At 38.4% G+C, this 25,701-nt stretch overlaps 1 protein-coding gene across 8 annotated transcripts in view; it reads right to left on the reverse strand.

Annotated features, from left to right (window-relative positions):
* The window catches only part of LOC105227911 (transcriptional activator cubitus interruptus), an 84,778-nt gene that overhangs the window by 32,534 nt on the left and 26,543 nt on the right, over positions 1–25,701 (reverse strand). For all 8 annotated transcript variants that reach the window (XM_049460110.1, XM_049460108.1, XM_049460109.1 and 5 more), the window contains 2 exons: positions 8,877–25,675; positions 8,598–8,812 (listed from right to left, as the gene is read on the reverse strand). In XM_049460110.1, the coding sequence (XP_049316067.1) occupies positions 22,505–25,675 (3,171 nt within the window). In that variant the 3' untranslated portion in view covers positions 8,598–8,812; positions 8,877–22,504. The remainder of the gene's footprint in view (positions 1–8,597; positions 8,813–8,876; positions 25,676–25,701) is intronic.

Genomic DNA, 25,701 nt, shown 5'->3' on the forward strand with positions numbered 1-25,701 from the left:
TCGCCGCGAAAAAACGCTTGTAGGCAAAGGCATGTTCGGGGAGATATGATGGTGTCTACTTTTATGAATGAATCGACTTTGCTTTTGAAAGTGAGCTTGCGTTCATGAATGAAAATATTGTTGCTGTGTGTTTTTCTACAAATTTACGCAACGATTTTTTTTGTGGGTGACATATTTATTTGGAGGATGGAGTCATGTGTAGAAGTTCACGCAAGTGAGGAAAGTTCTCTGATCGCCATTCACTTGGGAGTGGCCAGAAACCATTCTTTACATATGACTCAAGCAGCTCACGACTTCCGGTCTTTGACCACATATCCTCTGGGTAGCCTAAGAACATCCGCTTGAAGGCGAGCTAAAGTGAGAAGGCGAAACATCCCCTCGGCAGGGTTGTGTGCTGGGTTTGGGACCCGCCACGTAAAAAATCTTACCAATGAAAAGGAACAACAAGCCTCGGATGAGTGACCCCCCTTTTGATGACGACCATGGCAAACGAATTAAAGACTATGATTTGAGGGCATGCACCTGGAATGGCCGGTCCCTTAATTGGGAAGGTGCCGCTGCCCAGCTGGTTGAAGTCCTCGTGAAAATAAAGGCAGACATCACCGCCGTCCAAGAAATGCGATGGACGGGCCAAGGACAGAGACGAGTAGGTCCTTGTGACATTTACTACAGTGGACATATAAAGGAGCGCAAGTTTGGTGTTGGATTCGTGGTGGGAGAGAGACTCCGTCGCCGAGTACTATCATTCACTCCAGCATTTCAAACTTCTTACGTACAGGTGCAACCGAAACCATTGGTTTTCGGAAAGTGCAAAAGAACAGGTGGTACGACGAGGAGTGCCGTGTCGCAGCGGAGAGAAAACAGGCTGCCTACCTCGCAACGTTACGATCAACCACAACACGTGCGGGATGGGATAGATACCGAGAGTTGAAGAGGGAAGCGAGACGCATTTGCAGACAGAAAAAGAAAGAGACCGAAATGCGTGAGTACGAAGAGCTTGATAAGCTGGCCGACAGGCGTAATGCTCGAAAATTCTACGGAAAGATGCGGCGGCTTACAGAAGGTTTCAAGACCGGAGCATACTCTTGTAGAACCCCCCAAGGTGATCTAGTCAACGATGCCCAGAGCATACTTAAATTATGGAGGGAACACTTCTCAAGCCTGCTGAATGGCAGTGAACACACAACACCAGGAGAAGACGAACCCGACTCCCCAGACGTTCCATTGCCCGACCATGAAGAAGTTCGAATAGCAATTGCCCGCCTGAAAAGATTCTATCGAGCGTATTGTGTGAAAGATTAAAGCCCACCGTCAACAAACTGATTGGACCTTATCAGTGTGGCTTTAGACCTGGAAAATCAACAATCGACCAGATATTCACCATACGCCAAATCTTGGAAAAGACCCGTGAAAGGAGAATCGACACTCACCACCTATTCGTCGATTTCAAAGCTGCTTTCGACAGCACGAAAAGGAGCTGCCTCTATGGCGCGAAGTCTCAATTTGGTATCCCCGCAAAACTAATACGGCTGTGTAAACTGACGTTGAGCAGCACCAAAAGCTCTGTCAGGATCGGGAAGGACCTCTCCGAGCCGTTCGATTCCAAACGAGGTTTCAGACAAGGCGACTCCCTATCGTACGACTTCTTCAATCTGCTGCTGGAGAAAATAGTTCGAGCTGCAGAACTTAATCGAGCAGGTACAATCTTTTATAAGAGTGTACAGCTGCTGGAGTATGCCGATGATACGAGTATTGATATCATCGGCCTCAACACCGCCGTTAGTTCTGCTTTCTCCAGACTGAACAAGGAAGCAACGCAAATGGGTCTGGCAGTGAACGAGGGCAAGACGAAATATCTTCTGTCATCAAACAAACAGTCGTCGCACTCGCGACTTGGCTCCCACGTCACTGTTGACAGTCATAACTTTGAAGTTGTAGATAATTTCGTCTATTTAGGAACCAGTATTAACACCACCAACAATGTCAGCCTGGAAATCCAACGCAGGATTACTCTTGCCAACAGGTGCTACTTCGGACTGAGTAGGGAATTGAAAAGTAAAGTCCTCTCTCGACGAACAAAAGCCAAACTCTATAAGACGCTCATAATTCCCGTCCTGCTATATGGTGCAGAGGCTTGGACGATGACAACAACCGATGAGTCGACGTTGCGAGTTTTCGAGAGAAAAGTTCTGCGAAAGATTTATGGTCCTTTGCGCGTTGGCCACGGCGAATATCGCATTCGATGGAACGATGAGCTGTACGATATATACGACGACATTGACATAGTTCAGCGAATTAAAAGACAGCGGCTGCGCTGGCTAGGTCATGTTGTCCGGATGGACGAAAACACTCCAGCTCTGAAAGTATTCGACGCTGTATCCGCCGGGGGAAGCAGAGGAAGAGGATGACCTCCACTGCGTTGGAAGGACCAGGTGGAGAAGGACCTGGCTATGTTTGGAATATCCAATTGGCGCCACGTAGCGAAAAGAAGGAACCGCGTAAGCGGTGTCTACGCCAATTAAGAAGAAGATATATTAAATTATACAAAAGACTAAATTAAATACTTTGAAAATGCATACATATATAAATGCTAAAATGCAAATTCATTAATTAATTTACATAAACATTTATTTTGCCAAAATGTGTTCGCACAGTTCAATGAAATTTCATTTCACACTAATTTCGTCAAGTAATTATAGCGCTGCCCTTCTGGCATCCCGTCTTTTTCACTAACTGCTGGCTGACGGCACCCTGATTGTGTTTTGTTGCCAATGTACTTATATCAGTGAAGCAAAGTAAATCATTTGCTTGTGTGGATTCCGTTGTTTTGTGTTTTTTCTAAGGATTGTTAGAACGGTGCGTGAAGCATATACATATAATATATATCGGTGAAGCAAAGTAAATAATTTGCTTATGTAAATTCCGTTGTTTTGTTGAAGCAACGCGTGAAGCACACAGAGATAACGGGATCGTTCGGTTCAGTACGAACAGTCGTCAAAATTTTTTTTTTTTGCCTATGTACATCTGTGTGTATATAACAAAAAGTTATTTGTAGCGACGTTTAAAACAACAATGAAAAACAACACTTGTGCTCAGGCTGATCGAACGTGTCGTGTTTGAGACGGTTGCAGTTAGTTCTGTTTTTCAGTGAGACATACAGACTAAGGGCAGCAATATGTGCTCAAGCCGATAGAACGTGCCGTGGAAGGTGTTTGGGACATTTGAAAAGAGAAAAGCTACCATGAGAGGAGCAAAAAGCACCAGTAGTCGAACCGGAAACAACACCGGCATATCCAAGAATACAGAGGTCATCGCAACAAGACAAGACGATCTGTCATTTACGACTTCTTCATCAGAATATGTCCTTTCGAATCAAGGAGAGCGAAATGTTAATCCACGTGGTGCCCTATCAACACTGTAGATTCCTGACGCAATTCGTTTTTTACCTACATATGATGGTAATCCTAAAACTTTAAATGAATTTATAACCAATGTGGAGGAAATTCTAGCACTGATTAGGGCATTAGTAAAACGCCATATGGTCACCTACTTTTAAGATCGATTCGAAATAAAATCGAAGGAAAGACTAGCGAAGGCATCATCGAATCTGGAGATAGTCTTAACTGGGAAGAAATTAGTGCCGCTCTCATCTTACATTGTGCGGACAAGAGATATGAACCGACTCGTATGTTCGAGCTTCACAATTCTATGCAGGAGAGTTGTTCTTTACGTCCACTATATGACAAAGTCTGTGAGATTAAATTAGCGTTATTTAGAATAGCTGAAACCACAGAATCGGAGCAGATCGTGGTGAAGACAAAAAAATATTGTTTGCCGATATATGTCTCAACTCATTTTTAACAGGAATTAGGGGCCCATAAGGAACTATGTACTGTAAGATCTATGAAACCAACCAACCTTCGATAGGCCTTCGAATGGGCGTTAAAAGAAAAATAAACTTTTTTCGCCCAAAAGAATATAAAAAGACCGGAGCAAAAACAGGAATATGGTTCCCAAAAATATTATATTAGAAGTATAGATTATAAGCAAATTAGAGGAAATGACGAAAGACGTAAGTTACTATAAGCGCTATCGTAACGATTATGACAATATTGATAATAATTACAAGAGAAATAACATGTTAGCAATTATGCCAAAATATAATAACTATAACAATAACAATCAACCGAAACAATCCAATAGACAAACCACCAACTAGACACAGTCTAGAAATTCAATAAGTAATGTTGATCAACAAGCACAAATGCACAATTTTAATGAGGCGGCAAATTTTCGACAAAAAGCCTCAGACAACAGACAGGATACCTAATAAATAAAGACAACAAGTCCAAAATACCATATATTATGGTAAATATGGTTTCCGATAAAGCTCTCAAGTTCCTTATAGATACCGGTGCTACTTTTTCCTTTATTAACTCTAATTATATTCAAAAAGAAAATTAAATTAAATTACATACACCAATAGCCATCAAGACAGTACTAAATCAATTCCAAGTACATAACAAGACTATGATAAATAATATAAATAATGCTAACCTTAAACTGCAACCTGCAAAATCTGAATTTTTGAGAAAGGAAATCGAGTATTTAGATCACGTGGTTACGGACAGAGGAATCAAACCAAATCCAAAAAAGATTAGTGCTATAAAATCATTTCCCCTTCCAAAGACCAGAAAAAAAAAATAAAATAATTTTTAGGTTTGCTCTGATATTAAAGAAAATTCATTAAAGATTTTGCTACGATCACCAAACCCCTAACCCACATATTATGTAATGATACATTGTTAGAATATCCGGATTTTTCAAAACCCTTCACTCTTAAGCTTAGTACGCAGCTCTCAAGAAACGTAAAAACTTCATATAAAAAAACGCTTAAGAAACGGTCAAGAAACTTTCCTGCGGTAAATTTACTTGTGCTAGTACGCAGCTCTCAAGAAGTCTAGTACTAATTTTTAATACTTTTTTTCAATAAAATGTGAATATGGCAAACCTGGTTTTGTGAAGAAACATCAAATCAACAATTGTTTCTTGAAGGAAATTCGAAATAATCGTCAAATTCATTCTAAATTAGTTGAAATCATGATTATGAAGTATATTCCATTTTGAAATGTTGTATAAAACCTACCAATCATCAACAACATTCCTTAAATCTCAATGAAAATATTTATGTTACCATACACATACATACATACATACATAATACGCACAAAGTTTGTTTACTTTGTTTATTCTCTCTTGCTCTTCTAATGTGGATCATTCACAATGCGTAACCAGCTGTCAAAATTACTTGAGAAATAATGTATTTTTTTCTTGAGCAATTACTTGAGAGCTGCGTACCAACCTTTACGACAAACGCAAGTAATGTGACGCTAGGAGCAGTCCTTTCTCAAGGCACACCTAACAATGAAAACTCAGTATTATCATTACAGATACTGAATTAAAGTATTCAACCATTGAAAAAGAAATGTTAGCCATTATATGGGCTACTAAATATTTCCGCCTTTATCTACTTGGCCAGAAATTTAAAATTAACACCGATCACAAACCACTAACGTGGCTAATTGCAGATGACATTTTCAATATCATTCAAGATGTGTTAAAAGAATATTTCTTACGAACAAATCTTTACAAAATTATAGGTTAGGTTAGGTTAGGACTAGTAGAAGTAGTCCTTTGTGAAGCCATTAAAAAACGAACTCCCGGGTTCGGACTTAGATATCGGCAAACCGTTTAGTATCCGATACAAATCTGCAGAGGCGCTTAATTTCTGTGCCCGCCAGGTCGGCGGGTATTCTGAAGCTATGTGCCCCCAAGTGTCTAAGTCTTGACCTCCCAAAAGCAGGGCAGTCAAGAAGGAAGTGCTGGCTAGTTTCTACTGCATCTTCTTCCAAGCAGCTTCTACATGCGGCGTCCGGTAAGATTCCCATTCTTACAGCATGTATGCCAATAGGGCAGTGGCCCGTCAGGAGACCCATCATTAATGAGAGGCTAGCCTTACTGAGGGCAAGGAGATCACCAGATCTTCTGCGATCTATCTTGGGCCAAAAGGCCTTTGCGACCGCACAGGTACCAATGTTGGACCATCGCTGACCGAGCAGTCGCGAGACCCAGTCATCCAGTAGTAGTGAACAGGAGGATGCAGGAGCACCTACCCGTTCCCATTCTACCGATAGCGATTCTCGGGTGCATTTCCTTGCCAGTTCATCAGCCTTGCAGTTACCTACGATTCCGCTGTGACCCGGCACCCACACCAGTCTTATAATAAAAGCTCTCGCCGCCAGAGACAGTGACGCCAGACACTCTTCGACCAACTTTGAACGCACTGTGAATGCGTTCAAGGCTAGTATCGCCGCTCTGCTTTCTGAGTGAATGGTCACTTCCCTGAAGGTAGACACTCTTTTGAGCAGCATGTCTGCTGCTACCTTGATGGCTGCAACCTCAGCCTGGAAAACGCTGCAATAGTCGGGAAGTCTGAAGCTGGATTTTATGGAGAGCTCCCGACAGTTGACCCCTCCACCGACCTTCCCCCCAAGCTTCGACCCATCCGTAAAGAAGCTTACTGCCCCTCTCCTCCAGCGACTTCTTCCCTGCCAAACCTCCATCGTCGGTATATGTGCAGAGAAAGAGCCATCGGAGTTCGATATGGCGACTCCATGATCCAGATGATCCGGTATGAAGTCAAAGCTTGTGAGAATATCCGAGTGTTCAGATGCACGCCCCTTTAGGAACCCAGACTCCCTGAGCCTAATAGCCACCTTTGCGGCCATACACTTTCCGGCAATATCCACCGGCGTTATGTTCAGGATTGCATTAAGTGCGATGGTTGGGGTGGACCTTAATGCACCGCACATGCTGATGAGCGCAGCTCGTTGAACGCTCTCAAGTTTCTTTGCAAGTATGGTGAAGACTGCATAGAACATTATGGGTTTGACTATGGCCCATTTCGTTGCAACGCTGAGATATCCCTGCGTCAATTCATACACTGTGCTTAGAAACTTTCCTTTCACCATAAGTGCTACATCGTCTGCATAGGCAATCACCTGACAGCCAAGATCCTCTAGCTTTTTGAGAAGGTCGTTTACGACTAGGATTCATAAAAGAGGAGAAAGAACCCCCCCTTGCGGGGTTCCCCTGCTCACACTCCACTGCGCGCTCGCGCTGCCCCATTCTGCTTCGACAGGAGACTGAAAATGAGGTGCTTGAGGTTCGATTCAACCCCAAGACCGTCTAGTGCAGCTACGACTGCCTCTGGCAGGACATTGTTGAAAGCTCCCTCAATATCAAGGGAGGTCCCAACCGCGAAGTCCTTACCCTCAATTGCTTCCTCATGCCACGACACGATAGTGTGCAAGGCAGTGTCCACTGACCTTCCTTTACGATACGAATGTTGCGCTCCTGATAGATAGTCCCTCGGAATGCGCCTCCTTAGATACCAGTCCATCAGTCTCTCCAAAGTCTTTAGTAAAAACGAGGAGAGACTGATGGGCCTGAAATCCTTGGCCGTGACGTGGGAGCCCCTGCCAGCCTTCGGGATGAACGTAACCCCGACTCGTCTCCATGCCCCCGGGATATAACCTAATCTGATGCAGTTCGCATAGATCGGTGCCAACCAGCCGCATGATACCTTAACAGCCTGCTGCAGCTGCGCTGGTATGATGCCGTCCGGTCCCGGGGACTTGAACGGTTTGAACGAATTTATCGCCCAAGTCAAGTGACGCTCATCCAGAAGGTCGACAAAGGCCGTGCGGTCAGCATTCAACACTCCGACAGATACCTCCGTAGAGGACGTGTTACTAGGGAAGTGAGCATCTGTAGTGTCTCTTCACTGCTCAGCACCCACTTCCCATTTACATCCTTAAGGTACCCCAGGGACACAGGGTTTTCGCGAGGATTCGCCTGAATCTAAAGGACTCGTGAAAGCCCTCCACTTTTTCGCAGAAGTTCTTCCACGAGCTCCTCTTAGCCCTTCTTAGCTCGGACTTGTATATCGAAAGTCCGGTTTTATACAGGACCCAATCATCGGGTAGATCGCATAAGCGGTGTCTACGCCAATTAAGAAGAAGAAGAATCATCGGGTAGCCCACTCCTACGGGCCTTGTTGAATAAGCGTCTACAGGACGCCCTAATTTCCGAGAGCTCTAAAGTCCACCATTGAGGTTTACCTCTACCCTTCGGTGTTTTCAATGGACAGGAGCTCTCCAGTGCAGTGTTGCACGCCGAGCTGAAGGCTTCGACCCACCCATCCACCACATCGGCGGTGGCCAGCGCGCCTACCCCCGGTGTGCATGGAAGAGTTTGCCGAAGCCTTCTGCGGTAACCTTCCCAGTTCGTGTTTCGGGGATTTCTGAAAGGTTTCCTAGGAGGACCTTCTCCGTCAAGACTAAACCCAATATATATATGATCAGAAAAGGAGTGGTCATCGAGAACCCTCCAGTTCGAGATCAGCGGGGCAATCCTGTGTGAGGCTAGGGTGAGGTCGAGAACTTCTTTCCTGCCTGCGGTCACCAAATTAGGAGAATTTCACCTATTGCAGATGCAAAGATTTTCGCTAACAATAAAATCAAAAAGCGACTCACCTCTAGTGTTAGTATCCGAGCTCCCCCAGATCAAATGTCGCGAGTTGGCGTCCAAGCCGATGATGACATCAACACCATTCCGGGACGCTTCATCCAAGGCCCTCCTTAGCAATGCGGGAGGTGGCTCCACCTCATCGTCGTGAGGCATATACGCAGCGACTAGCCAGATATTCCCGGTGTCGCACTCTAGTTTTGCTGTAACTACGTCAGCGTTGCTGAAATTAGGTAAAAGAAATACTGTTAGATCGTTTCTGACCAGCATACAGGCTCTATTTCTACCTGCATCCTTGGCCGCCAGCAGCTTGTGGCTCTTCGTCCTTAGTCCCGATATTCCGTTGCTAGTTAGCCATGGTTCTTGGATCAGGACCACATCGGCTTCGTCTTGCTCCAGACGAGGCAGTAGATTGGCGGAGGCCGCCTTTGCATGATGGAGGTTAATCTGGAGGAATCTCATCCTTCAGACTATCCTCTAGAAGCGCCATTTCAGCGCTTAGGTCATGATCGACCCTCACCTCCTCAAACAATTGTTCGAGGCTCAAAACGGAGTCGCCGATCGACGATCCGCCTCCAGTACTCGCCACGTCCGAGAGGTTTGGGTCGTTTTCCCTGGTCGCTTGACCATCGCTAACGCCTTCTCCTTTCTCCCCCGCATCTGCAGCTTGAGCGCCATAAGCCCTGGCATCCGTTGGGAGCACCTTCAGTACCACCATTTCGAACCCATAGCTGATGGCTCCCTTCGTTTTGCTGAGAGGACCGATGGACTCCGCTTTAAGCATCATCAGCGCTTGCCGATATGGTTCATCGGTTCTCTCCAGCCTTATTACCCTCCAGTCATGCGCGGGGAGTGAGGGGTTGCAGTACCTGAGGATTTCCTCTATCTCCTTCGCAGTAGACGGTTCGGCCGGGAGCCAGACGCGAGCCCTAGGGCGAAGAGGAAGATCCTCTTTGTCCACGGCCTCCAGTCTGGCCCCCTTCCAAACCTCCCCCACCAGAGAGACTGCTTTCTTGTATAAGATGGCCGATCTTTCATCGGCGCATCGAGTAAGCTTGTGCAGCCCATGGTGCCAACCGGCACTAACGCATTTTGGGGGTGGCCCAGGGTTTTCTTTGACCACCCTGAGGAAGACCGAAGAGATAGCCGCCGCTACTCTCTTCCACTCTTCATGGGAGATAGCCCCTTCCTCCCTTCTGTGGTCGAGCACGCCAAGTATCCTTGCACCAGCTCCTTTAGCAATCTCGCTGAAGGTTGGCGCCGCCCCCGTTCTCGATTTTTTGCCAAGGGAGGTTTCTCCATCGTGCGACCTTTGCCGCTTAACCGCTGGTTCATGTCTGTTTGCTTCGAGTCGTGACCCATCGGTCTCGCTCTCGCTTAGCACCTTCATGGCCCACTCCAGCGTGTTAGCATGCTGCTCAGATACCTGACCTGAGGTTTTAACGGGACGGAGGCAGTTTCGACATTAGCCCGACAGCCATTTCTGATGGGTGTCGCCCCATCATACTCAGGTGCCAGAATGCCGCCACCACCAGCCCAGGGTTCTAACAGATCCAGATAAGTTTCCTATTCTAAAAACCAGTTCGATGCCAGAAAAAGTCGTCAAGGGAGTTGCAAGGCCGTGAAGGCCGCAGGCCATTTGGCGTTACCCAGGATGCACCAGCGTGGAGGCGGCATGCACTACATCCCTTACAAAATTGTAAGAGCTACTACAATACTGAAAGACGTTGAAAATATTGAAGATTTAATTATAGAAATACAAAATTATCATAAACAGCAACCATAGAGGCATAGACGAAACGGTTGCCACTTTTAAGAGGGAGATATATTCTCCACAACTCGAAACTCAAACCTCCCGATTAATTAATTGTTGTGATATACGTATCTGTCAAACCTTAAAATACGATAGACAACCACAAAAACTACCTTATCAAAGAACAGAAATCCCAGGTTTTCTTATGCAAATATTACACATCGACTTATACAGCATCAATGGCAAAATAATTTTAACAATTATAGACAAATTTTGCAAAATTTGCAGCAGGATATACCATTCCAGCAAGGGATAGTCTGAACATAGTTAAAGCCATGGAACTTTCTTTGTACGCTTCGGTACTCATAAAAAACTTGTCTGCGATCAAGGCGCTGTATTTGCAGGAAAAATATTTAAAGACTTCTGCCAAAAATATAATATTCAAATACATTACACGTCTTTCCAACAATCATCTAGTAATTCACCAGTTGAGAGGTTACATTCCTCTTTAACAGAAATATATCGCATTATAATAAATAAAAGAAAGGAGAAAAAACTGGATTGTGACCATAATGACATTCTTACCGAAACGTTTACTACATATAATAACGCTATCCATTGTAGCACTAAATAAACTCCATATCGCTCATTTGCTGCAAGACCGGAATAACTCAAAAAAATCGATTCGCCAGAAAACGCGTTTAAAGTTTTCAACTTACTACAACCTTACACGGTGACTCCAACCTTACACCTCTTCTCAAGCGGAGCATATAAGAGGTATTCATATGAATTTTTCACTCAACATGAAGTATGATATAACGAACAATTCTGCAGCATTAACTCCAAAATCACGTTTTTTGAATTATGCCGGTCTTGCAGCAAATAAGCGATATGAGATTTTTTACGGTAGACTACATTTATTTAACAAAGAGACGACCTTCAGAAACGAATATATATCCAAAAACTTAATGATTTTCAGAGAGTAATATATCCCGAGATTAAAGATGAAGTTGAAAGAAAAATGAAAATTAGAACCAATAAGTTGAATAACAATAGGCAAGATCCGGAAAAGCTAAAAACAATGATGTAATATTTAACGGGTGATTTTTTTGAGGTTAGGATTTTCATGCATTAGTATTTGACAGATCACGTGGGATTTCAGACATGGTGTCAAAGAGAAAGATGCTCAGTATGCTTTGACATTTCATCATGAATAGACTTACTAACGAGCAACGCTTGCAAATCATTGAATTTTATTACCAAAATCAGTGTTCGGTTCGAAATGTGTTTATCGACAAATTTTGTTCAGCGATGAGGCTCATTTCTGGTTGAATGGCTACGTAAATAAGCAAAATTGCCGCATTTGGGGTGAAGAGCAACCAGAAGCCGTTCAAGAACTGCCCATGCATCCCGAAAAATGCACTGTTTGGTGTGGTTTGTACGCTGGTGGAATCATTGGACCGTATTTTTTCAAAGATGCTGTTGGACGCAACGTTACGGTGAATGGCGATCGCTATCGTTCGATGCTAACAAACTTTTTGTTGCCAAAAATGGAAGAACTGAACTTGGTTGACATGTGGTTTCAACAAGATGGCACTACATGCCACACAGCTCGCGATTCTATGGCCATTTTGAGGGAAAACTTCGGACAACAATTCATCTCAAGAAATGGACCCGTAAGTTGGCCACCAAGATCATGCGATTTAACGCCTTTAGACTATTTTTTGTGGGGCTACGTCAAGTCTAAAGTCTACAGAAATAAGCCAGCAACTATTCCAGCTTTGGAAGACAACATTTCCGAAGAAATTCGGGCTATTCCGGCCGAAATGCTCGAAAAAGTTGCCCAAAATTGGACTTTCCGAATGGACCACCTAAGACGCAGCCGCGGTCAACATTTAAATGAAATTATCTTCAAAAAGTAAATGTCATGAACCAATCTAACGTTTCAAATAAAGAACCGATGAGATTTTGCAAATTTTATGCGTTTTTTTTTAAAAAAAAAGATATCAAGCTCTTAAAAAATCACCCTTTATTTCCTGCCATTATTAAAAATTATAAGAACGTTACACTCAAAATTTCAAACCGCTATGACGAAAAATAGCATATACGATATATACAATACCCTAAAGAAAGTTGTTACTTTTCTGCTATTTGCTATTGTGATCGTAATTCACAGGTTCGAACTGCGATCGCAATCGCAGTTCATAGAAGCGAACTGCTATTTATAAAAAGTGATCGCAGTTGCGATTTTTCAATCACAGTGAAAAAATCACCGGTAGTGAAATATCGCTCATCACTAATACATAAGTAGCGAAGTATACACATAAGTATGTACATATATATCAAATATATGAAAATTAAAAAGTAAATTAATTCAAATGTATTCAATTGCACCTGTAATCATAAATATGTACAAAAACAATTCATATGTATACACATGTCTGCATATAAACGAATAAAAATATAAGCAAAAGAGCTAATATACATATGTACGTCTGTAATAGTAATATATAGTTCTGAGCATAATTTTTATTCCATGCTCTGTTCAAGCGCAACTGTTAAAATTTCCCCTGCCGAGCAGGCAGTGGTGAAACTCCCTCATCTCGACCTAGTTAGCCACAATTTTTTACATTGTCCGCGCCGTGAACCTTCTCTATGATAAACGTTCTCTGTTTAGGATATATGTACGTTCTCTGATATATGGTAGTGACTTTTCCAGATTATCTTTAGGTGGTCTAATAGTGGAATTCTGTAAGCAGTCTCTAGTCTCTATTTGAGACATTTTGAGGCAAAAAAAAAAAAAGCGTCAGTCTCAAAATATTGAGACCTGGTAGTTAGCTTGTCTGCCATTTTGAATATATTTAATAGAGATCATCATAGATATTAATCAATCGATTCTGTATATTTTTTAAGCAACTCAAACACGAAAAGGTTAAAAATAAATCAATTTTACATAAATTTCGTAAATATTATGAAACAAGGTGAATATATATTAATATTTTTATTGATAATTATGTTTTTTTGACTATGTTAAAGAAAATTTAATATTTGTTATCGACATGATTATTTTCATTCAAGTGTAAAAACATCTCTGAATGATGAAATGTAATAGATTTTGTGACTGTCACTTACAGAATAGCAAAACCGTCTCGTGTCACAAAAATTGTCTCTAACTTAAAATCTCAAATTTAGAATTTGAGACTGTATCACAGTACAGAATCGCACGGTAAGTTCAATAAGGAAAAATGATAATAGATTGCCTTACATCTACTGAGAAGCTTTTCGCAGCTGCAATAGCCTCTCGACTCAATAATCTCACCGCAGTTTACCTTCCGGCGATCTCAATTCAAAGCACTTCCGCGCAGAAACAAGTTTGTTAATTATAAATATTGAATTTATTCATCGTTGGAAAAATGTTAATAGAAAGCTCCAATATTTTAATTTAGGTTTTCAACTTCGACAACCTATGCAAAATAAATGTTAATATCAGAAAAGTATTAGCTGAATAGTTGCAGAAGTGTTGCAAACTTTCACAAGTGCAGCAGTATTGTCGTTTGTATTGCGTGCCTCGAACATACCCTTATACTGCAACATTTTTGCGTTGATTTTGATCGCTTGCTATATTGCCGCAGTTGTTGAGACACGAACATAGATAAGTCAAACATTGTGCAAAGATACTACAAAACTTTGTTGACAAGCTCTGGATTGGTAAGCCCAAAGAAAGTCGGAAGACCACGTGGAGGAGATCGACAAATGCGGAAAATCGTGGAATGAACAAAAGATGATAGCAAGCAGGAGCAGATTGAAACGCTTTATTGAGGCCCAATGCTCCACCGGAAATTATGATTAAAGCAAAGCTGATACTTTACATTTATTTTTTTTTAACCACTTAAATAAATAAAATTATAAGATAACACATTTACTAGTTTTGATTTAATTGTAATAATTTTTATTTTGTTTTCAAATAACTGACTTCTGAATGCTGTAAATTTGTGCAATACTACGTACCTTTTTTTGAATTGTTTAAAAGGGAAGACATTAAGTATTAGAAATAATGCATGTATAGTATATATAAAAAAGTAGTTCATCTGTTTAGTCAACTTATTAAGCACGACAATGTGATACAAATTACCTAATACATACACATAAAAATATGTTTACTTAAGACCCCTGCCAGCCAAAAGTGGTGAAAAACTAGTGAAAAAACTACTTTTCTCATTTAGTAGTGTCATATAAGAAAAAGTATATCTGAGCTGCATTTTCTGATTCCCAATTTAAAATATTTTTAGAATTCTAAACAAACATTTTAAATTTAATTTTTTTTTATTTCTTCTTTATTAATGTACAATGTTTACAGAATTACAAAAATATTTAATAAAAAAAATTATTAATATCTGAATATAAAGAATAATTAAATAGAATTCTAAAAGAAAAAGAAAAATTAATTACTATACTAAATGATAATAATATCTGAAAGAAAAGATTAATTAAATAAAATAGTGATAAACTCTTAAAAGAAAGGTTAATTAAATAAAAATAATAATTTTATCTGAAAGAAATATTAATATTAGCTGATCATTTAAAATATAAAACAAACATTTGTTTTCACACATTATTTTGGACTGTGCAAGCCGCCTTAAACGAATAAAACACATGTACATAGCCACGACTAACCCCTTTTCTTAAATACTTCAATACAATTACACATTTTTTCTCTATGCACTAACGCTTACGCATATGAGCGGGTTATTTTTTTAACCTAAATGCTATGAAAAAAAGTTATCTCATTTCTTGATGTTTGTTTTATATTTTAAATGATCAGATAATATTAATAGTTCTTTCAGATAAAATTATTATTTCTATTTAATTAATCTTTGCTTTCAGAGTCAATTCTATTTGTATTTAATATATTTTGTTTTTTTTCAGATAATATTAAGCTTTTGTTTCAGATATTTCTATCATTGCATATAATAATTAATTTTTCTTTTTCTTTTAGATATACGAATTCTATTTAATTATTATTTCTTTTCAAATATTAATATTTTTTTATTAAATATATTTGTAGCTCGTAAAAATTGTACATTACTAAAAAAGAAATACAAAAATTTAAATTTAAAATGTTTGTTTAGAATTCTAAAAATATTTTGAATTAGCAATCAGAAAATGCAACCCTGCATCAGCTGTCGATTGGGGATATTAGAGCAACTCAGATGTATTTTTTCTTATATGACACTACTGAAGGAACGTAACAGAGATGGTCACATATTCGCATTATTGCGTTATCATTTCCATTCTTTACCAATAGAATTTCTATGGCATATACACATGTACATATGTATATTATTTCTTTGGCACATTTTTCTGTATGTTTACGAAAGCAAATGCGAGCCACATACATATGTATATATGTACATACATTCATAATTAGAAGTGTCGCACGCATCTCCGTTGTCATGGACAACCAATGGCCGAAACTCACGTTTTGTCAAAGAGTTAATTTGTCGAAGCACTGACGCGACGACAAAGCGCCACAACATTGTGTTGTTGGCAGAAAATCCGAGCTGTGCCGAAAGAAACTAACAAAGATCGCCGATTATTACCGCTTGCCTTGCTGCTCGAACAGCTTCGCCAACAAGCTAGCGTAAATTTGTATGTTTTTGTATCAGCTTGCATACATATCGACGCAGATTTTTGCGAGCCACGGAAAAATATTTTAGAATTGACAAATATTGTAAATCGACAACAGCTATGTTGCCACTTTCCTCACTTCTTTCTTAGAACACACACCAGAAAGTTGTTCAATTTATGATTTTTAGCGTTTGCCATCGTCGCGAAAAGTCGCTTGTTGGCAAAGACATACTCGGAGAGATGTTACGGCGTCTTTTATGAATGAAGCGAGGTCGCTTGTGGAATTTGCGCCTGCGTTTATGAATGAAATCGTTTTTGTTGTAAAATTTACTACATTTGGACTTCGTCAATTCGGCTGCCATATTGACTTGTGATGCTTCTGATATTTGACACAATTGTTGTTTTTGTATGTTTAAATTTTTTGTTGGTGGCATATTCACATGAGTACCCATATGTATGTTTGCATACTTGTGCATTATTTGTTCGGCAATGTATACAAATACTATGCACATATAAGTATACATGAATGTATATGAACATGCAGAGCAATGCGTTCACATGTAATATATTGATAAGTGATAAAATCATGATTTGAATTTCCGATTGCGCAAATGCGTATACATACATACATTTATATGAGCAGATAATAAGATCAATATGATAGACGATGTATTTATACATATATTGTTGTGATAAATTCAGTTTCTATTACTAAGAAACATAATACAAAAATATTTATTAGTATATTAGAGCATACTCGTATTATGTAAAAATCAAATAAAATTATTAAATATGCAAGTCCAAATTGACTGTAAATATTACTATGCATGTATTCATACAAAATTATACTCATATTATAATTATTTTTACATGGAAATGCCGACAGCAAAACGCAAACGCATACTTATTTGCATACATTGCGATTCGCTAGTTGAAAGCAAAAATTGAAGCATGAAAATATCACAATGCCGCTGTTGGGAGTATCATAGGAGAATGCATACATATATTTATGTCTCGTCATTTTCTCTGCTTGGGCATACATGCCACGTCATTATATGCCGAAAATACATATATGTGACCTGGTCTACGAATAGGGAGTTAACGTGCGAAAACTAGTTTTCTGGGAAACAGCTGTTAAAAATAAACAACTCGTTTCGTCAGTTTCTCGTTATCTCATTTATTGTTCTCCCTTCCAGAGGCTTCAAGGTCGTCCAGTAAATGTTGTTTTTGGTCGGAATATTATTATAGTTCATCCTGTAAGTTGCTAGTGTGGAACATTTAAAAAAGTAACACTGAAGAAGTGACGTTTACTCTAATACCGCGCAGCTGCTGTTGTCTTGTTTTCATTCGTCTCTCTTTCCAGATGTTCCGTTATCACATTTGTGTAAGTGTTTCTGTTGATTATCGTCTTCGCAATTTGCATGAAATGAAACATGACAATACAACAATATTTCGATGAAAAGGATGATGAGAACAATGAAGAGAGCGAAGACGAAGTATGTGTATCTCAGGCAGAAGATGATACTGAACAAACTTTTGTTAAGATTGACCTGTCTGTTGTTGAAGTAAAGGACGAGGAGCTGGTAACATTATTATTAATATTTTTGACCCATAATACGTTTTTCTAGTGTATAATCATGTCTTTATAGCTTATAATTCAATGTATTTTGTTCATTACAAAAAAATTTAATTTTTTTGTATTTTTACTCTTCTTTCTCTACATTTTTAGGGAACTTTCAAACAAGTTGTGACTTTTTCGATTCTATCACGTGAAAAAGCATCTCATCTTCCATCCGAATCAACTAAAAAGTGAAAATTGATTTTTTGACACCTAGGCCCCCTTTCCGTAGACCAGGTCACATATGTATTTATTTCTATTCATATTCTCGGTTGAGTATGTGGAGAACTGTTAAAAATGTTAACATTTCACAGCGTGAATTATATGGTTGCGAGGTCAATTCCTTACTATAAACCTAACAAATGTTCGCTGTCGATCCTGCACCTTCTCTATGCTTTAAATTCTCTGGGCGGACTTTTTTCAGTAGTTTTGAGGGTTTGAAATTTTTTTCACCACTTTTGCCTGGCAGAGTATATACCATACATATACATATGTATGTGTGTATGAATGTTTTTCCATAAAAAATATGCTCCTCTGACATTGATTTAATTTATAAATATATTTTTTTATAATTTGTAGACTTTTTCAACTTTTCTGATTGTATTTATATAAGTATATCTTACATAAGTTAATATAAATACATACATAATTAGAACATATTTGTAGGTATGGATATTAAGGTGTTTTGAAAAATTAATTAAAGTAAGAATATTTCGATTGTTAAGTATATGAAAGACTAAAATAAAAATAGGAACCCCTTAGAATTGAGCAATAGCGCTCATGTTTGTGAGGATTTCTTTTACATCAAATAGAGACATTTGAGAGGATAAAGCATAAAAAATTGGACATATGTCATATAATATGTTTATAGTTTTGATGTTCATATTTTAGGTGTACTTGTATGTTTTGAAAATGATACACATATATATGTATGTATGTGCTACGTAAGAATATATAATAATGTGTGCCCTATTTGATGGGTAGGTTTTATAATTGTTTTTACTTCATAAGTACATAACTATTGCAATAAATACATCAATGTATGTATCTAACTTGATGTAGTGTAATGCGCGTTTCTAAAATACATATATACTTACTTACATAGTATTTGCATATCTTAACCAATTGCATTTATTTGTGTATATTTGCGCCAAATTTTATAAGCATTTATAATTATATTCTGTAGTATAATCGGTGGCACTTGTTGTCTTTTGTACTTTTAATACCACAATAATTGTTATCTATGGGTCTGTAGTATACTAAAGCCTATGTACATGTACGGATAGTATATATTAATCCAGGTAAGAAAATCTTTTCACGTTAGATAGATGCTTTATTAAGCACGTAAGGTAGGGTATAGATATCTTACTTAGTATTCGTGATATCCATATCAGGAACAGACATAATCGATACAATTGCTTTATTGAGACATATGTAGTATGTATATAGGAAAGCTGTAACTTTAGCCCAGAAAGAAGAAAATCACGTTTTTTTCGGATTTTTTAGAAAATATAGTCTAAGATCCGGCTTAAGAACAACACCCCTCATTCTTTTCCTTGATAAAATAATTTTTTTTATAAGAAAACTTATTGATTAATCAAATGAGAAATGATTGACAGTCTATATCTAAGCAAGACTATTTTTAATTAAAAATCAAATTATTTAATTTTTCTTCTTGTTTACCCTCACTCTTTTCCTTTATAAATTTAGTCTCAATCAAAGAAAAAAAGTATATAGAAAATGCCATACAATGTTTGACTACCTTTTTTTAGGCAAGGATGCGTGTCAACCAGGTGTAAACAGGTGAGCGGATGGAGTGATTTACCCTCATTCTTTTTCTTTAAAAATTAAATATGTAAATATTCTGAATTTTATTACGAATCCAACGATATATGATTGACTTTCCAAATCTTGGCAAGGCGAATGATTGACACGATCTAAAGTTTCAATAATTTCATGTAAAAATAAAGTGTGACTGCAAGCGCTATGTATAATAACAGCTGCGCATAAGACTCTTGCCAGAAAGAGAAAGGCGTGAGTTCAGTTCTGTGTGTATAAGATATTAGCTGCGTAAATTGTACTGAATTAGCAACAAAGTTAGGGGTCTCATTATGCCAAAGTTTACCGGCGTTCCACGCTTTTACAGGCTGTGACTATACTGCAGCTTTTTACAATAAAGGAAAAGTCAGGCCTTATAAAATTTTTTCAAAAAATGAAACTTATCAAAAAGTGTTTGCCTCATTAAAAGATAGTACCGATCTTTTTATAGACGAAAAAATTGACGTGGTCCAAGAATTTACTGCTGTTATGTACGGCATAAAAAATTGCACAAGTGTTAATGATGCAAGATATCGCATTTTTCAAAAAAATTATTCAGCCAATAAAAGTAACGAACAATTTTTGAGAAAAGTTAGAAGCTTTAATTCCAACACAATTCCACCTTGCTGGAAATCGTTGAAACAAAAAATTCTACGAACAATATACGTGAATGCCATGTGGCTTAATGCTACTGATCCGTACTGTGCTCAGCTGCAACCCCAAAATTGTGGATGGCACATAGATGAGAAATTACTAAAACCAATAGAATTCCTTGGAGATCCGACACCCTTGCAAGTTGATGACATTTTGCCGGCTACAATTGAAGAAAATGACGACGATAACTCTGAATTCGATTTCAATATTGCAAGTTCTGATGAATCAGATAATGAATAATTTTTTTATATTATAGTAATTAATCATAATTTAAGGACAAAAAATACTTTTATAACGTTTTATAATAAAAAATATTTGTTCAACAATTAACTACTTAAATTATTTACGTTTTTATTTCTTTAATATTGAATCTAATAATATATTTTATTATGAACTCACGCCTTTCTCTTTCTGGCAAGAGTCTTATGCGCAGCTGTTATTGTACATAGCGCTTGCAGTCACACTTTATTTTTACATGAAATTATTGAAACTTTAGATCGTGTCAATCATTCGCCTTGCCAAGATTTGGAAAGTCAATCATATATCGTTGGATTCGTAATAAAATTCAGAATATTTACATATTTAATTTTTAAAGAAAAAGAATGAGGGTAAATCACTCCATCCGCTCACCTGTTTACACCTGGTTGACACGCATCCTTGCCTAAAAAAAGGTAGTCAAACATTGTATGGCATTTTCTATATACTTTTTTTCTTTGATTGAGACTAAATTTATAAAGGAAAAGAGTGAGGGTAAACAAGAAGAAAAATTAAATAATTTAATTTTTAATTAAAAATAGTCTTGCTTAGATATAGACTGTCAATCATTTCTCATTTGATTAATCAATAAGTTTTCTTATAAAAAAAAATTATTTTATCAAGGAAAAGAATGAGGGGTGTTGTTCTTAAGCCGGATCCTCTACTAATAGCCTTTTGCTACACGCAAAGGTTTTGTCAACAAATTTGGTTTCGATAGCTTAAATGTGACGTATAAGGGGCTGTGCCCATTTCCAAAATCAGTTTCCTCTGGTGATGGCGGACAGACAGATATTGTTAAATCAATTCGTCATGTTCGTCGTTAGGAGAACAATGCTGTTCAACATATTGGGAGAGTAAAAACATAACTAATTGATTAAAAATTCATGGAGAACTGAGCGCAAGTTAATAAATTTCAGAATTGTAGAAATTTTACATCTAAATGAATTATTCGTGAAAAATGTTTAGCACATTATCAGCTTAAAACAATTCGGCTGAATACTTTGTACATTGTTTTGTTGTTTATCCACTTAAACATTTATAAACTTTTTCGTCGACGAAATTACTTTTATAATATATATATAAGTACCTTCCATATAAAGAAGCAAAAATGCATTGGAAGACGTATGTACATATATTTAATAAATATGTATATATGTACATATTGCTAGGTCTAAACCCGCAGCTCCGATTGTTGAATTTGGGACTGGCATCATATCTTTACTGCGTTGTAGTCGAAGATATCATACTGTAGCTATTCCGCTATTTTTTTGTTATGTTACATGTTTTGTTTGGTTTGTTACGAATTTGTGTGTTCGCCCATCATCTAACAAAGTAGACGCGGTAACCAGCGATGTATCTGCTAAGAAGATTTTCTGTTGCGATTTTATAAATGTCATGGTTCCATATAGTGTGTCCAAAACAAAAACACCTTGTTCATTAACAACAGTTAGTAAAAACCATAGACATAGATATGCATGGAAACAAAAATACAGGCAGTTCTGTTAATTTGTTTTTTTTTTTAAGTAAAAAATATTAAATAGATTCTTATATGCAAATTGAACACATGCTTTTGATTTGAAATAAAATTTGTATATACGAATTGATATGACTTTTAACAATCTGAAACGATTGTCCCCAGTTTCTAAGCCAAATCGGTTTAGCCGTTCTTGAGTTATAAATTATGTGACAAAAACGACTTTCTTTATTATATTTACTTAGATTAAAAAATCGAAGGTGATTTTGCAAAAAAGGACCACAACGGCACATAACGAAAATGTTTTCCTTTTATATAAGAGATAATACATAATACATTTAATTTAAACACAAAAAAATGTTGTAATAAGACACAATCGACAATCAGGAGGATGAACAGTTACAGTCTTGTTATTTGATTTACCATCAATGAACTATGGTGGGAACTATGGTGTATAAATACGCACCGAAACTAGTTAAATATTTCTAATTGAGGACACGAAAGACCTACCGGATTTCCTATCGCACAGACAACCCCGTCACATATTTCGATTTTGTTTTGTCATAACACACGAGTAATTGCTAAGGGGAAAATAGCAATTTACTTTTTTTTGCTGTGTTAGAGTTTTCTTAGATTTATCCGCAGTTTATGGTGGGAAGAGTGTGTACTATTTATACATTTATTATATGTATACATATATGTTTATATTTCATACTCATTGCAAGAGTTGAAAATATCTGTTTTCTTCTAGTAACGAGCTCAATGACGTTGTCATGTCATTGATTATCATATTATTGCTAGGATGCGTTGAACTGCTAACGGCTTGCTGGGCGTTTTGCTCGTAATCAGACCTTTCATTGTCGTGATTGCTATTGCCATGCGTGCCGGAATCGTTAGTATGTAACCAGTTTTGGCAGTTCTGCACATATTCAAGTGTTCGTTGGTATGTATCGAAACGCATGCCGCCATTAGCAACAGATTCGTTGTTTGGAATATAGGACACATTTTGTCCATTATTTCTGCTACTGCCAAATAATTCAGTAGTTGATGCCGCAACTGTTGTTATTGTTGTGGTTGGAAAGTTGTTTATGAAATGTCCTACTGCTGGGCCTACCTGAATTTGATTGGTCGACATTGATTGCATGGTCATAGTGGTAGTCACAGATGTTTGTGTTGTAGTGTTTGCTGACATTATAACTTTAGTTGGTGGGTTTTGTTGCTGTGATTCCAATATGGGTGACATTTGGGATTGACTGATATCGCCACATTGAATTTCGGCAACAGATAATTTGCAGACTGGGTCACTCAATGCTGGTAAAGCTGGCCCTTGAATTTGCAACATTTGCTGATGTTGCTGAAACCGCCGCTCCGTACTAGGTACTCGGTAAAATAGGTTATTATTTACACCAACAGCTCCAACTGCTGTAATCTGCTCAGCGCAAGGTTTTGAAATACTGTCGGCTTTAGTTTCTGGTAAACTTGTCATTGACGAATCGACGCAAATAGCTGTATTTTCTTGTTGTGACTTTGGCTGTTGTTGAAATTGAGAATGCTGTTGGTGCTGATACTGGTGTGGTAAATTTGAATTGTGTACTCTAGAATGAATATTCAAATTCTCCATGCGGAAGTAGTTAATCGCCAAATGATGTTCGAATTGCTGTTGCGGTTGCTGTTGCTGATGCAATTGGTCGGCTAGCATCCTGTAATTTGTTGAATTGTTATAATTACAGTTATATTCCATATCGTGATGTTCTGCTACTTGTGAGTTGGCGTGATAGTAGTTGCATGTTGGATAAGTTGCTTGAGGACTACACATTTCATAATTAAGAGTGCGGGTGGAACTTTCTCTTGCCGTCACGCAATAATTGGATAAAGGAGACATAATTTGACCCATTGTTGTTTGGTTTTGTGTAACGCAAGTTAAAGCGGGGCTGTTTGGGTACATGGTGGGAGAAGCTGATGTGCACGCTGCTTTCACAACATCACTTTCTATACGTTGGGAAGTTTGTGCTTGTTTTGCGGTATCATCAACGATCCATGAAGCTTTTATTTCTTTTGGTTTCGTTTGTAATGGCTGTTGGCTTGTTGGCTCCTGTTGCCGAGTTGAATATGGTTTATCGGCTACTTGATTAAGATATATAAGCATTTCATCTGGTAATACCAATTTATTCTCGATAAGTTCATCTTCTTCAACTTCATCCAGATTAACTCTTTCGTTTGGATGATGTTCACGAGATGAAGCGATAGGTTTCTCTTCAACACAATTAATTTTTTTCAATTTATCTTGATTGTCTTCTATATCAATGCTATTAGCTGTGCGAGTTCTGCTGGTCATTTTGTATGGAACAAATGGTTGGGGAGATGAGCGATGATTGTTTTCTGCCCTTGTGGGCTCAGATTGACGACGCTTAAAATGTCCTTGAGAAGATTTTATCATTGAACATGAAGTACAATGTTCTTCAATGAGTTGTGGAAATAGAAGGTTTGGTATGGAGCTACGACCACGGTCGCGAGGTGGAGTTTTGTGCTGATAATTTTTGCTGTGAAGACGGAAACGTGATGATATCAAATGCGAGGATGGTGGTGGTGGTAAACTGTGGTTGTTCCCATTGTTTCCATTCAATTTAATTGTATTATTGCACAGAGAACTATCAGTAGCGGTCCCTGAATTGCTTAACATCAAGTTATTTGCTGGGCCTTTGTCAATGGTCATAGTGTTATTGATATTGCTGTTAGCGTTCACGTTGGTGCCAGCATTGGCATTATAATTACTACTGCAGCCGCTCAAAACATTAGAAGTTATATTCGAAAGTTGGCTTGATCTTCGCGAACAGCCTGGCGATATAGGATCGTAGAAAGAGCCTACGTTATATGTTGGTCTCATAGTAGATATGGAAGACACCTGAGATGATTGGCTACTGCGCCTACTCTGCATACTGCAATAGTAAGTGCTAGCATTGGAATTCTGACTATCACGTCTTAAAAATTGCTGTTGTTGTAAACGGGTCTGAAGCTCGGTTGTATGACTTCCTGTCATTTTGGACATGTAATCTGGGCTGGGCGGCGACATTGGGGAAGTGGTTGACTCCATTTTTAAATTATTTATTCTTTGATTTAATTCACCAATTCCTATGCCAACATTTCGACGTGCTTCAGGAATGTTTGATAACATCACTGAACCTAAATTTATACCTTTTGCCTGTAATCGACTCCGAAGACGCTGCCGCGACATAGTTCCACCAAGAACCCCGCTTGCACCACCACCGCCTCCCAGGCCACTATTTACATTTCCGCAGCCACCATTTCCAGTGTTGACCGCACTACCAATGCTTACCATTGCGCGCAAAACATATGGCAAATCTTCAACTTCCAAATCTTCGTCATACTCCCAACCCTCATCAAGGGGAGCCACAGAGCTCAATTGAAATTCGTCAGCTCTAAAACCGGTTCCTGAAGTAGAATTTTCGTTGTTACGAGTATTATCGGTCGAACGTAATTGTGACCTTTGTACCAATAGCTGATTACCCTCCGCCCCATTGGGGCTGTGATCCGGAGAATTAGCATCAGATTCCGATTTGATGCTTGGACTGGAAATGCTGTTTGTTTTGCCCGAGTGCATGTCATCGCTACGAGGACTTGAATCGATTTGAGGATGATTGTGATTATGAAGTTGCATATGTAAGGAAGATTTTAAGCCATTTGATCCAATCCCATTGCTGGTAATACCATGCCCATCTATACCACCATTATCATCCTCGTTGGAAGACCCCTTGTGTTTTTTGCTTGCATAAAAGTCGGCACCATGCACTGTTTTCACGTGTTTACGTAAAGAGCTAGGGTCGGTATAGCGTTTGGTGCATCCTGGTGCTTTACATATATATGGTTTCTATTAAAAACAATATTATATGAAAA

Source organism: Bactrocera dorsalis, chromosome 6 (genome assembly GCF_023373825.1).
Source record: "Bactrocera dorsalis isolate Fly_Bdor chromosome 6, ASM2337382v1, whole genome shotgun sequence".
Lineage (NCBI taxonomy): Eukaryota > Metazoa > Arthropoda > Insecta > Diptera > Tephritidae > Bactrocera > Bactrocera dorsalis.